This window comes from Gymnoscopelus microlampas, assembly GCF_963454915.1.
Source record: "Gymnoscopelus microlampas genome assembly, chromosome: 17".
Classification (NCBI taxonomy): Eukaryota; Metazoa; Chordata; class Actinopteri; order Myctophiformes; family Myctophidae; genus Gymnoscopelus; species Gymnoscopelus microlampas.
Window position 1 is genome coordinate 14,771,317 of NC_139954.1, and position 14,129 is coordinate 14,785,445.

Genomic DNA, 14,129 nt, shown 5'->3' on the forward strand with positions numbered 1-14,129 from the left:
TTGTCATGGGATACTTTGTAGTGTCCTATTACATCGCCCCAAAAATGTCAGGTTAGTTCTCACACACACACACACACACACACACACACACACACACACACACACACACACACCTCTCTCAAGGCCAAATATATACACACAGCGACCCTCACTCTCCACGATAGCTCGTACAGAGTGAGATTCCAAATGGGGCTAAGAGCATAGTATAAAGCAAAGCACTCTTTTCCTCATGTGTACAGTACAATGTGTCATTTTGAACCATTATCTTAAAAAATAAGCTGTCAATGAGTTGAATATTAACTAGAAAAACATATGTGGAGCCATAAACCGGTACCCCTGTGTAGTATCTAGTGTGTTAAATCCAGGCTTAACCCCTAATTCTTCTTTCGTGAAATAGGCCCCCGGTTGAATGAGATGAGTGATCATACAGAACGTAACAATGTGAAATAACAAATTCCTTTTGTAAAAGAAAAGTCAATATATGTTTAATGTAAGGATTATTTATTTCTCAAATCAAAGGCATTGACAATAATCACAAATACTAAATCATAAATCTGTTAAACAAATTAAAAAAAACTATGAACATGAGGGCACTTTTTATTTTTGTTTTTCCAATGACTGTGGCATGCTTGATGTTTTCCCTGCGTCCTTTGAGAACCTTCTTAATGTGTAATGCTGTGGTCACCAAAACGTTTTTTGGGGATTTGCTTTATAAAGACCATAATCTTCTTTGCTGAAGAAGGCTAGCTCTGTTTCACTTGCTGTAAGAAAACCAAACACAAAAACAGTGCAGTTAGAAATTAGGCCGAAATCTCAGCTTCAGTGATTGTGTTAAACTGCAAGGTAAACTCAGGTGTTTCCAATATAAGTCAAAGCACATTGTATTCATTGAAAAGCACTGTTTTATGCTATACAAAGAGTATACATTTTCTGCCAGTATAAAATAGGCTGTTTGAAATACAGATGTGACAGAATTTTATTCTATAGATAATACCTTACGTTAAAGTAAATTCATGTTTCAATTGTACCGTTTTCTTTTCCTAAATTTGGATGTAAGCACACTTTGTGTTGGTGAGGTGCAGACCATGGCTCTGTGGGCCCATAAACTATAGGGGAAAGTATAGTTGTGCACTCCAACGTCAATGCAAAATACTACTGCCAACTAAGTCGTAAATATTTTTGCATTGAGGCTGGAGTGTGTGATTATTTCATTTTTCCTCCAATTATACTGTCAACAAAGTTAACTAATTCACGTTATATCTTTTTACTTACACAGACACTGAATCCTGCTATTTTCTCACTGTCTCTCTGACTAAAAAAGGCTAAGGTTATGTCAAAAAGTATTGCCCGGCATTTGTCATTGCTAGGAAGGTAACAAAGTTCACCGTTGTATGGTAGGTACAGCAAAGATGATGATTAAATTTAGTAAAAAAAAGTAATGGTGCATATTGGCCCATGATAAAAGCATAAAGGCAACATAGAAGAGCATAACTAACATAATTGCAATTTCAATGATCAAATACAAAATTACAAATGCAGTTAATTGCTTCAGCACAATCCAATTGCATGAATGAAATAATAATTCACAAAATAAAGCCACATCTTAAATCAGTAATTTTGCCATCATCTACCTAAATGTGTCCATGGTGCCACTGAGGTGCTATGGTGTTGGGATTTTCTGCACAGTGGCATGGTTGGCGATTTAGTTTATTACATTTTGTAATAATAATAATAATAATTTGTAATAATAGCCTAGAACACGTTTGAGCCACAGTCAAGTACTTTTACCCCTTATTGATCGTGGAAAAACACTGTCTTCACCTACAACAAAAAAGTATTTCATTAGGCTACAACGTTTCGGAAGGTCCAACAGACCTTCATCAACTGACCTGATGAAGGTCAGTTTTAACGAAACGTTGTAGCCTAATGAAATACTTTTTTGATGTAAGTTTCCTGTCTCATGCACTGGTTGCCTGCTCCTAGGCACCTGTCCCGGTAGGTGAGTAGTAAGTGTGTGCCCTCATTGATCCAGAAAGAACAATACCGGCAAATGCAGAAGTAAGTTCTTCTCCACCACTTGCCATTATCGCATGACTCTCTCCCATTTAGACCTGAGGCCGATTTTAAAAACACCATCTAAATCCTAACCTACGTTTTCTGAATGTTTCATGTTGCTATTGCAACATCTAAAATTACGTATTCTTTCCCGGTTTTAAAAAGGTATAACAACGTATATGCTTTGTGGGTTAATGTGTTGCTCTGGATGAAGAGGGTCTGCTAAATGCCTAAATTGTAAACCACTTAAATTGCAGACAAAGGTAGTAGTTGTAGATGTGGACCAAACTGAGCGGGCTGTAACGAGCGCTTTACAGTTTGCACGCGTACTGTTGCACCTCTGTAGTTTTTGCCCTCTGTATCCAACATTAGGCTAGGCTGCATCCACCAGAGCATCTTTATTTGTAGCAGTTGTGTGCATTTAAATGAGGTAAGCTCGTACCAACACCAGCAGCTCTGAGGGTCAGACCTTCTTGCAAAATAAGCTGGTCATCATCTTCCAAGCTCATCACTAGCTCGTTCGTCTGCACACAGAACAGAAATATAGTTTCACCTGAATGTTACAGTGCAGTTCAGTTTTCAAGGGCATCATCTCAGCTGGCGTGCTCCTACTGTAGATAGCTATTTCAAGTAAGACTACTTTTTTAATGCAGTCAAATGTATTAATTACTTTACCAACTAAAATGTATGAAAGTGAATTGAGACTGATAACTACACCACAGTCCTCTATTCCATTAAGATTAATTTAACAATTTAGGCATCTGAATCTTTTTAAACTGTTGCCTTCAAAGACACACACACGTTTTCCTGTATCCCTGATCTGACAGTGTACAATACCTTGGCTCCATGTGCCTGGTGGATAATCTTCATAGTGTCTGAAAAAGAAAGAAATCAGACGAACAACTGAATCATGAAAGGCGAGGGGGAGCCCAATCAGCCCATACATCTATTTCAAGGAATAAGTTCTCTGCAGCTCTACCTTGTTGTAACGAGTAACGAACGCTACTGCATCACTGATATTTTACTGTAACAACAACATCACGTGTTACAATTTAGATTGTTGACTGAAAGTCAACAATCTATGACTTAAAGTCATTTTCTTTATTTTTTTAAAACAGACCTTTAAATGAAATATAATTTCAGTACAACTGTCCAATTCTGGCCAAGGACCCCCCAGCTGAGAGGTCTATTGTGTGTAGTTCGACTTAATACAGACATCTAAATCTGTTGCAGCACAGTGGGAATATAACCGTAGAAAGGACAAATCAGTGATCAAATAGCAATACCATAAAAAACAGAATGTACTTTTAAAAATATATGGTTTTGCTATGAACCTCCAAGAGGAACATTCTGGAGCCACTGCTTGAATTCATTTAAAGAAAAACTAATTATAAAATGGCTTCAATATTTCAGACAATAAAAACGTACCGTAACCAAATTTCTTGAAAGGCGGTGGGAGTCCTGCCCTGGTAGAAACATCTGGAAGAATGCAAATCAATTATTCTATATTTGCTACAACCTATCAGTAGTGGAAGAAGTACTCAGAATCTTTACTGAAGTAAAAGTAGCAATACCACAATGTAGAAATATGTGCTGCTGGGTAGCTTAACCTATAATCTCCAAGTAATGCTGTCATATAACTGTAGTGGAGTAAATTTCTCCACTACATTGTTCTTTTAAAAGTACAATATTTGCCTCCGAGATGTAGTCAATGAATTGCTATATTGAAATTTTAGAACATTTACTCACAAAAAAGGGGGGAAAAGTCAAATCTTCAGGAATGTTCAAAAATAAGTGAGACATTTTAACTATATGTGAAATAGGGCTTATAAGTGCTAATTCATAATATATTTTGGGTCCCAACAAGTGTCCCTTCTAAAAAATGTAGTGGAATCAAAAGTATAATCTTCCTATTGTATTGTGTTTGTACTGTACAGCACTCAATTAATACTGTCCACCACTGCTTGTTCTGTGCTTTTAGCAGTGGTGGAAAGTAACTCAGTTAGTACATTTACTTTACTTTACTGGAGGATTTACAGTTTACAGTACTTTTACTTCTACTACACTACATCTCAGAGGCAAATATTGTACTTCTACTGCAATTATTTGAAAACTTTAATAACTAGTAACTTTGCACATCATTTGTGCATCATATTATAAAACATACATTGACCACTTTAGCCCTAGTTTGATTGATTGATTGATTGATCAATCAATCAAACAATATTTAATAATCTACAAGCTCACAACGCAACGCATTGTAATCTTGTAGATCTGCTATTTTCCAAACATTTTAGTACTTTTACTTTGGATACTTTTAAGTATATTTTGATGCCAATACCTTTGTACTTTTTATTCAAGTAACATTTTGAACACGGGCCTTTTACTTGTAAACAGGGTATTTTTATATTGGGGTATTATTTCTACTTTTACTTAAAGTAAAACATCTGAGTACTTTTCTTCCACCACTGGCTTTTAGACAAGAAGCAACACAGTATAGGCTACACTGCAGTAAACTGTACTCACCTTCCTTCACAAGCTGGATGAACTCCTCCACTGTCTGCTCTAGATTCACATCACGGAACACAACTGGTTTGAAGTTTCTGTGCTCGAAAGACCTGACCAGGCGCACAGTGACGATAACTTCACCAGCCATGGCCTTTAAACGTGGCAAACCACACTCTGAGTATAAAACCAAACAACCGCTATAATGCAACCCTGACTAGAAACTTCTCGGATCTTGTGGAACTGTTTACAAACACTTCCGGGGTTTTAGTCAGACACGAGCAATCAATAGCACAGATTTTCCCCAGACCCGATGTGTCGATGGTCGAGCACATCGATGATTAATTCTCTTCAAGAGACCGGACTACAGTTATTATGCACACACAGAGCCCAGAAAGGATTTATTAGCCTTAATAAGGTATTGTTCCCACTTAAGACCAGGTAGATGCAAAAATGCTAGTTAAAAAAGTTAATAACTTCATAGTTAAAAGCTAATAAATGCATAATAATCTGTTAACAAGTTTCTTATAAGCTCCTATAAATGTCTTATAATCTAACAACATGTTTGCAATGATATTATAAAGACTTAGCCTTATTAACACATACGCTTAATTACTGTACTTATAAGTTCCTTATTAACAACCTGTATAATGCTTATTATGGTCTTAAATATAACAAGACATGTGTTTTACAATGCTATTTTAACACTTATAGCATTATTAACACATACTAACGTTGTTGGGGTCTAACAATATGACAAGTGTATTGACAATACTATTATAAAAATCACACCCAGTGTGAAGTGGGCGGTGTGTGGTCATCACAACATGACAAACTGTAAAAAAGAATAAATTACTTTTTTTAAAGTCCATACTGCTATTCATAGGGCTGCACATGTGTCATGTGTTTCGCTAGCCAATCACAGTCCTGAATTTGAAAAGTCAGCCAATCACATTACAGTTAGTGGTGATGACACTAGCTGTAATGTGATTGGCTGACTTTGCGAAAGTATCGATTTGCATTAACAATGGAAGGGTTAGGGGGTATACAATGCGTTGTAGACTATTGGCCAATCACGGTGCAGGATTGGTCGGTGTCCAAAACTCACTTATAGGGGGCGGCTACACCGACCCAAAAAGAGTACCCATCTGTCTGTGTCTCTTTTTTGCCCATATAAGGAGATCTCTGTATCTGTCAGTCCTTGTCCCTTTCATGCCCATATATGGAGATTTCTGTATCTGTCAGTCCTTGTCTTTTTTATTCCCATATAAGGAGAATCCTGATGTCATCAGTAAATGCCCATATATGGGCATGCATGCCCCTTTTGTGCCCATATGGAGCTGACTCGTGGTTTGTTTATGGTTATGTTGGCATAGTGACGTGGCCAGCGATTCGCCCGCCGGGGGTTCGCCCGCCGGCCCTCCCTCCCATTAGCCAATTTTAATATAGATATTATAATACATTTTTATCACATGCCGCTACTTAGATTAGCGAAGCGGCACAATCGTGATGCGTTTGTGTGCACAGCTGGTGTCGGAAAGTGTGTCTGCTGATTCGGCTCCCCCTCTCTCTCACATGCTGCAAAAGAGTGTAATTGTTCTTTCATTATTTCTTTATTCATTCCTTTTCTTTTTTCCTCCCAGTATCAGAACCAGACTACTTATAGCACTCATCCAGATCAAAGAACTCATCATCCAACTCTACGCTTTGGAAATCCACGTAGTACCGCAAAATACCCCCGATGCCTCCAAAGCCCTTGACAAACATAGACCCCTCCTGGCTCTTGTCTGTGACTATCTCCAGCATGGCTCCAAACGTCTTGTAGTTGTCAGCGAACCATTCAAGCAGGGCCATACTCTCAATCAGCTCATGTTCCTGCCCCGTCTCCTCGTCTGTGAAATAGGACTTGTCCTTCTCCTGCTCTGGTGTTAAATACAAGGTCTTCTCATCACTCTCAGCTGAGTCAGCTCCATTGCCCTCTGCGCCGCGCACACGAAGAATATAGCGCATAGTATCTAAGTTCTCGTAGACTAGGAGGGTCTCCACTGCTCCCATTTCCAGGGCTTTCAGTGTGTCCTCCACCCCAAAGCAGTACTTCCCTTTGTCCTTCTTTTCTGCCATCTCGTCAAAGTATAGCTTTAAAAGCTTAGTTTCCTGGATGAACTTGACATTGGAGAGGACGTCTGCAGAGAGCTCGATGGCCTGGTTGAAACCATTTTCTCCCCCGTAGGATATATCCACCAGCTTCAGCTGCTTTGCCCGTAGCCTCGGGTCAAACATGTCAGACAGGCTGAGTTCAGTCTTCAAGTCAGCAGAGCCAGCCAGGACCATCCCGGCTACATTTACCTTGTCATTGGACACAAAGAGCTGGACGGCTATCTCAGCCACCTTCCTCACATAGTTGTGTCTCTTCTCCATCCTCAAACGGGCAAAACGCAGAGCTGACTGTCCTCCTCTGCCGTGCTTCTTGGGCAAGTCAACAGTGAATTTGTGCAGCACCTCTCTGGTGTTTCCCTGCAGTGTACCAAACAGGGCCCCCCTGCCGTCTATCACAATAAAGCCATACTTGGTGTCTTCAGAGAGCAGGGCTGTCAATGCCTCGGTGTGGAACTTGTTGTCACAGAGGTACAGGGAGGTGTTGATTGGTTTGAATGGTTCAAAGTCAATTTTGACTTTCTTCTCTTTGCCTTCATCTGTCACTATTGTGCCACAATACACCACCAAACCATTAGGTGGGACTTTGTTGTAGGGTTTTAGCCTCTCCCGTGCAGAGGTGATGGCTCCAAGCACAGAGAGTCTGTTGACTCTACTCTTGATGTTGGAGGCGGTGCCAAACTCATCAGCCAACATCTTGGCCTGTCTAGATATCTGATCCTTAGGAGGAATGATCAATGAGATCATACTGGTGCCATTACCACGGGCAGCCTCCAAACCTTTGATCACCTTCTTGATTTTCCATATCTTTACATTATTGTCTGCCGCGCTAGGGTTGTTCGCCATCTTTCTGTTGCAATCACTTCAGCGCCTGCTGCCTTCAAGCAAAACCACTTCGCTCTCAGTCTTTCTCTGCCAAGATCGATGAATCTCTCCATGAAATCATCCTATCCGATATATATTAAGATTGGACCTCTGACGTCACGCCTATGTCACTATGACTCAACCATAACCATATCAGGAGTTCCCAATGCCACTTGGACACCACTGCAACAGATTCTGATCCCAACCAATAATCAATTGTCTTTCCCTCAACAGTATTTTACATCAAGGAGAGAAAAACAAACCAGCATACAATAGACTCCATTGGAGATACCAGAATGCAGACAACCAAAAACTGTGACGCACGCATGCACACGCACACACACACACACACGCACACACACACACACACACACACACACACACACACACACACACACACACACACACACACACACACTCTCTCTCTCTCTCTCTCTCTCTCTCTCTCTCTCTCTCTCTCTCTCTCTCTCTCTCTCTCTCTCTCTCTCTCTCTCTCTCTCCCTCTCTATCACAGTTCCATTGATTCATACTTGTACTGTAGATCATTGATAGAAAATCGATGCCCACTGACACTTTTTGTATTGTACTAATTTTCAAATGAATTTAATTATGGTCATTATAGTATTTACTCCTCATTTGGCCTGGGACCTCCCTGGAACACCCTGAATGAATGTCCCCATGGAGGTCCCCGGACCCCACTTTGAAACCCACACTGATCAAAAGCAGTGGTGGAAAGTATTTCCAATTTTCATCACTTTTACTTTTACTTCTACTCCACTACATCAGAGTCAAATATTGTACTTTTTACTCCACTATAATTATTAGAAAACTTTAGTTACTAGCTACTTTGTAGATTTGTTTTATTATTACAAAACATACATTAACCTCTTCAGACCTATTTAAACTTTGGCTATTTGAAAATAGCAGATCTACAAGCGCACAACACGTGGTGCGAAGCGTTATGAGCTTGTAGATCTGCTATTTTCAAAAGATTTGTATACATTTTATATACTTTGATACCTTGTGAAACGGGACATTCTGCATCATGAGTACTTTTACTTTTGGTACTATAAGTATATTTTGGATGCCAATACTTTTGTACTTTAACTCAAGTCAATTTTGTATTCCGTACTTTTACTTGTAACAGAGTATTTCTACATTGCAGTATTGATACTTTTACTTAAGTGCAAAAATGTAGTACTTTTTCCACCTCTGCACTTTGAAACCCACACTGATCAAAAGATCATCAGACACATGATGTGTCACAGTATGTGACTGACTGTGTGACCCCTTACCCCAATTGCGGTAGTGACCTATAACGTTCCAGATCCTACGATTCTGATTGGCTGCAGATATCACGTCAGTCAATGAAAGGTCTAACATGATGTCAATCTTAAAAAAGGCCCAATGAGGGACGATCAGGGGGGCGTATCTCTGAGGTGCTGCTACGCTGAGTTTCCCTTTCAGTGGTCTGTCTCTTGGATATAGTGGACGAAGGAGCTGAAGAATCTGTGATCATGGCTGACACCAAGGTATGTCTAGAACCTGTAACATCATATTATTATGTTATTATATCATATTGTATTCAGACATGGGTGTGGGCATCGCTTTAATAGCAACAGACCATGCAATACCAGAAAACCGCTATTCTGGCTCCACTCGCAGGGTGATACGCTATGACAGGCCCAGTGTGTCCTCTGGTGAACTGCAACAATGTGCATTGTTTCCCGGACAACTGGTAAAGATCAGATTGTATTTGAACGTGGGACTTGATCTATAATGTATCGGGCTTATTCTGGGTTAAAACAAATTGGTAGATCCTGCTGCGCATCTGATTCATACAGTATTTTATTTTAGGGTGTGGTGGGTCTTTGAGTAATCGACTCTACCATAACGTTACTCTGGAATGTGTGCGCTAATGCCTATATGGTATGGCTGTGTTGTGTTGCGGCATCCATAATCACTGTATGGATTTTCAGCCTCCATTACTCCTAACATACGGTAGCCGAGCCAAGCCGCATAAATTACGTTTCCTTCCCAGTAATAAATAAGGTTGATATCCACGTGTGTTTGTGCAACTTGGTCTCTGCCCCTCTTAGCCAGAGATTGCATTTCTTTTGAAGAGCTAACAGATTAGGGCTTGTTGCAATTTCCTAACACACATTGCAACATTCTGGCCTGGGTCTTATTTTTTTTCTTTCTTTAACATTCTGACCTGGGTATTATTTTTTTCTTTCTTAAAAAAATAAGAAATAATTACACATAGGCATATCCCCCCAGCCCCAGGACTAAATTGTTCTGTACATCATGTCATATTTCAGTTAGTAGCCTACTAGTTATACTCCTGGTTATACATGTTATACACTTGACATGTCCCAGTAATTACACTTATCCAAAGTGCCTCCCTAGTCCCTACCTTTAGACCAACTAGCATTGTGGTACTAACACAGTAACAATACAATAAAATAAAACGTGTGATAATATCAGTAGTCTTAAAATGTGGAGGCTTGTAACTACCTTTCACTGCTGCCTTTATCCCGCTCTGTACTCTATTTTCAGCATTCATTAATTGTATTCAAATCATTTCCCCCTGGCCCAGTTGGCCCAGTTCAGCACCACCATTAAGGTTTGTTCTGAAAAGGGGTTCAGCTGAATCAGTAGGCTCATTGTGGCATGTATTGGCAGACCATCTGCTCCTTTTCATCAGCAATATATTCCACTACAAGACTGAAGAAACACCCCCCCCCCCCCCCCCCCCCACAAAGAATGGGAGGTTTCTAGGTCATACAGTCAGTCTGACACTGGCCATATTACACACCCAGAACAAAGTTCAGCTTTGGAACCAGATATCATATTCCTTGGCTATCAAAAAAACATGTGCAAGCCTTCCTTTGAACTCTGTTGTTTGCAGTTGTGTCATCATTGCATGTTTAAACTGCTAGTTGTTGCCCCGTTGTTGGTTTATGACATAATCTTGACATAATCTTAATCGTATTGTTATCAACTCCTTTAAAGACTAAGTTCGACGCAGCAGCCAATGAGGTGAAGCAGCTGAAATCAAAGCCAGCAGATGAGGAGATGCTGAGGGTCTATTCCCTATTCAAACAAGGCACTGTTGGAGACGTCAACACTGGTACTGTCTATGCCCCCCCCCCCCACACACACACACACACACACACACACACACACACACACACACACACACACACACACACACACACACACACACACACACACACACACACACACACACACACACACACACACACACACACACACACACACACGAGTGAAATTGTTACTGCATGATTGCATGCATTTAACTTGATATGATGCTGGTCTCAAGTGGGAATCAAAGCGGGGACATTGTGATTAAATAGCATATTATGAGCTAACCAGACATCTGCTTCTCTGCCATCTGATGTCTTCAGGAAACTAGTTGCATTAATAGTCTCATTAACAAAGCCTAATGATTTCCACCTATAGTATATGTTTCAGCCGTAGGATTCTTAAATGATGCACACGACTAGCTCTTGACAATTAACAACAGCAGCAGGCATCCGTTTATTGACTCATTTGTCTGTTTCATCTCTGAAGCTCGCCCTGGGATGCTGGATTTCACTGGGAAGGCCAAGTGGGATGCTTGGGAGAAACAGAAAGGTACGTGTGTGTTCCTGCAGAGGTCACTGTGGCTCAACATATGGTTGTTCCAGTGTGACTGCTGCTATTGTGCTCTACTGCCCTGATCCCTGATCCTATAGAGCGTGCCAAAATTCCTGAAATGGGCGTCAACAAGTGTCTTTTGGTAGCGGCGGACATCTTTGAGGGGTAAAAACCAGGTTGACTTAACATTGCCCAATGCCACGCCCAATGCCAACGCCCCCCGTGGTGACGACGCGTTGGCACGCTCTATAGCCAGACACTTGACCAATTTGCCTTGGTAGTTAATTCCATAGAGGCAACGCTTATTTAGAGTCAACAATGAGGTTGGTTGTCTTGTGATTGCAGTGACAGGGCTCAAGATTTCTTATACTCCTGAAATATTATCTATCCGACCTCAAAATATAATTGGAAGCACTTGTGTGAGTCAAGAGTGCAAATAATTGTTATGGTCCTCAATCGAAAGTCCCTTTCTTTGTACATGAACTAGTTAGTTATTACACTCAGTATGTGCCTTTTGAGCTCACAGCAGGCTCTCTGTATGAAGGAAAGTAAGTGCTATAGTGTGGAGATAGTTTGCTCATTGGCACGACATAGCGGAAATGTCGTTCAGTGCGGCGTTCGATGCCTTGGTCTCAGTGAAGAGATGGATGGAAGTGGGAGGGACAGAGCTAGTAGACCCAATCTTTAATCCGGGCCAGTGGGGCCACAGAATATTGCATATTGCAAGTGAGCTAAGAAAACCAACCTAAGTGGCATTGTCTGTCTGTCTGTGAGTGATCTCGGCTCCCCCTACGCACAACAAACAGCGCTGTCCATGGTTCTGAATTCCATATAGTCCACATCTGTCATCTGATTGTCACCAGGTGGATGCAGTGACAATGACACACAATAATACCATAACACAGGCATACAAGTACACAATTGTCAACAATACATTTAGGGAAGTCTTTGCCTCCTCTGCCAGCTCAGTGGCCTTTTGGTTAGAGTGTTGTGGTTCAATCCCCGGCCGAGTCATACCAAAGACTATGAAAATGGAACCCAGTGCCTGCCTGCTGGCACTGGGTATACAATATAACTGTACTGTTATATTGTCATTTAATAAAATCAATAACAAACTATATTACATATAGTTGGTAATCCTTACATTTAGGTGGGTGCTGCAAAATCTTTGCTGGTGCCTCAAACTTTTTGAAGTTGGGAGCACCAGTGCTACCAAGCAATAAAGTTAACTTCAAGCCCTGAGTGACAGCAGAAGGATGGCAAATTATGGATACATATTATGTCATCATTTGCCATTGTCGGACCCCCACGGTTGGCTAATTAGACACCAGCTGCTGTGAAACCACAAATTAGTCAAAAGTTTGGTAGAGGATGATTGTGTGAAATAATTGATAAGCCCTCCTGCAGAGCCACTGTAGCTCCTAACTTTCTGTCTCTTGCTTAATCTGTAAGGCCACATTCATTTCATGTGTAAATCAGTATAATAGTTTCCTTTGTCCACCACATCCAACTGGTAATTACAACTAGGAATTATGTATTTTTCGGATAGCTCCGATATATTTGCCTGGGTCCAGACTCTGCTCACTCCAATGAGTGGACTGCTTCTAGTTTCAGTCTGATTAAATAATGCGTCAAACATGGTGAAGTCAGCTGAATACGCAGTTTTGTAAATAATTTGTTCTTAATCTTGCCTTGCCTTGTTAAATAAAGGTTAAATAAAAAAATATAAAAAGTCCACAGTTTTGATTGTGCACACTATTTGACCCCTTTAATACGGCCATAGTTAAATTCTAGCTTGCTTTAGCTTTATTTAGCACGATCTCCAGAATCATCTAGAATTGTACTCTTTTGTACTTGTATATAAGCTGTAACAATACAAATCTTGAATCTTGGAGTTATCCGATGACTTACACATGTGTCCGTATCCAAGGGAATGTTTTCCATCACGTTGTCTCCCACATGACGTGAACAGCCGCTGTACATTTCATTTTCTAACTCTAATCATTATTCATAAATGGCATCTTTGTTTAATGCCTTTTCTTTTCTTTTTCAAAGGAAAGAGCCAAGAAGACGCCATGATTGAGTACATCGCACTGGTGGAAGAGCTGAAAGGAAAATATGGAGTTTAAAGTTTTACATTGTAAAATCCTGAGTGTTAATTTAACAAATGGACCCTTACAGGTCCGCACTTGATTTGATTTGTACACATTCTGAGTTAAATTAACACTTAGGATTTTACTGTGCATAGTCATGACCTGCCTGTGCCAGACACTTGCTGTGTAGGACATGCTGGTAGTGACCACCACTGTGAATGCCTTAAATATTGGAATGTGCCCTTTTCTACAGTACATACATGTGAATGCCTAGTAGGACTGTCAGTGTCCCATGGAGATTTTAAGGGACATAAAGAAAACCGTGGACAGCCAGATACCGTCCTCCACCACTGCAATGCAGCCTCAAACATCATACTGTATCGCGTTTTCAACTGGTTGTACAGTCGAAGAAATCCTGTAATATGACATATAAAGCCAGACTTGTTAAGAAAACTGTTCATGCTGTGGGTTTTTGTGTTTCTTGAACTTTCCTTTTGTATTTCAAGTTTGCACACACTTGTTGATAATTTGGTCAAATTGTAACTTTGCGCATGCAAATGATTGGCAGTGGGGAAATGTACAATTTGTTGGTACTTCCAGGATCAGGTCAACTTGACTTCGCTCTAGGACAGGTCACGAAATGGCTTGTAATGTTGGTGACATTTCTTTCGTGGGATCAATAAATAAGACAACAGTGAATATATTTGTTATTTGTACTTTTCTATATATTGTTTTTGTTTAACTCCCATTATGTTGGCAGATTAAGCAAACTACTCTTGTTTTTGGTTTGGTTTG

At 40.3% G+C, this 14,129-nt stretch overlaps 3 protein-coding genes across 3 annotated transcripts; 1 reads left to right on the plus strand and 2 right to left on the minus strand.

Annotated features, from left to right (window-relative positions):
* Nucleotides 1-480: 480 nt before the first annotated feature.
* On the minus strand, nucleotides 481-4,808 carry cUnh2orf76 (chromosome Un C2orf76 homolog). Its single transcript, XM_084085526.1, has 5 exons — nucleotides 4,582-4,808; nucleotides 3,484-3,534; nucleotides 2,893-2,930; nucleotides 2,498-2,579; nucleotides 481-761 (listed from the first exon to the last, which is right to left on the minus strand). The coding sequence occupies exons 1-5, from the start codon at nucleotides 4,709-4,711 to the stop codon at nucleotides 682-684; spliced, it is 381 nt and encodes a 126-aa protein (XP_083941652.1). The 5' UTR covers nucleotides 4,712-4,808; the 3' UTR covers nucleotides 481-681.
* Nucleotides 4,809-6,216: 1,408 nt separating this feature from the next.
* Nucleotides 6,217-7,560, minus strand: LOC311064322 (eukaryotic peptide chain release factor subunit 1-like; the record flags this gene model as incomplete). The annotated part of the gene is made up of 1 exon (XM_084084155.1): nucleotides 6,217-7,560. The coding sequence occupies one exon, from the start codon at nucleotides 7,558-7,560 to the stop codon at nucleotides 6,217-6,219; it is 1,344 nt and encodes a 447-aa protein (XP_083940281.1).
* Nucleotides 7,561-8,986: 1,426 nt separating this feature from the next.
* Nucleotides 8,987-14,035, plus strand: dbi (diazepam binding inhibitor (GABA receptor modulator, acyl-CoA binding protein)). The gene is made up of 4 exons (XM_084084568.1): nucleotides 8,987-9,110; nucleotides 10,594-10,711; nucleotides 11,176-11,238; nucleotides 13,297-14,035. The coding sequence occupies exons 1-4, from the start codon at nucleotides 9,096-9,098 to the stop codon at nucleotides 13,368-13,370; spliced, it is 270 nt and encodes an 89-aa protein (XP_083940694.1). The 5' UTR covers nucleotides 8,987-9,095; the 3' UTR covers nucleotides 13,371-14,035.
* The last annotated feature ends 94 nt before the right edge of the window (nucleotides 14,036-14,129 follow it).

Coding starts and splice junctions, on each gene's coding strand:
- cUnh2orf76 (XM_084085526.1), bottom strand. CDS start 4,711: ATGGCTGGTGAAGTTATCGTCACTGTGCGCCTGGTCAGGTCTTTCGAG. Junction 3,535..4,581: donor CATCCAGCTTGTGAAGGAAG/GTGAGTACAGTT, acceptor GCATTCTTCCAG/ATGTTTCTACCAGGGCAGGA. Junction 762..2,497: donor CCTCAGAGCTGCTGGTGTTG/GTACGAGCTTAC, acceptor GTTTTCTTACAG/CAAGTGAAACAGAGCTAGCC.
- dbi (XM_084084568.1), top strand. Junction 10,712..11,175: donor TGTTGGAGACGTCAACACTG/GTACTGTCTATG, acceptor TCATCTCTGAAG/CTCGCCCTGGGATGCTGGAT. Junction 11,239..13,296: donor TGCTTGGGAGAAACAGAAAG/GTACGTGTGTGT, acceptor TCTTTTTCAAAG/GAAAGAGCCAAGAAGACGCC.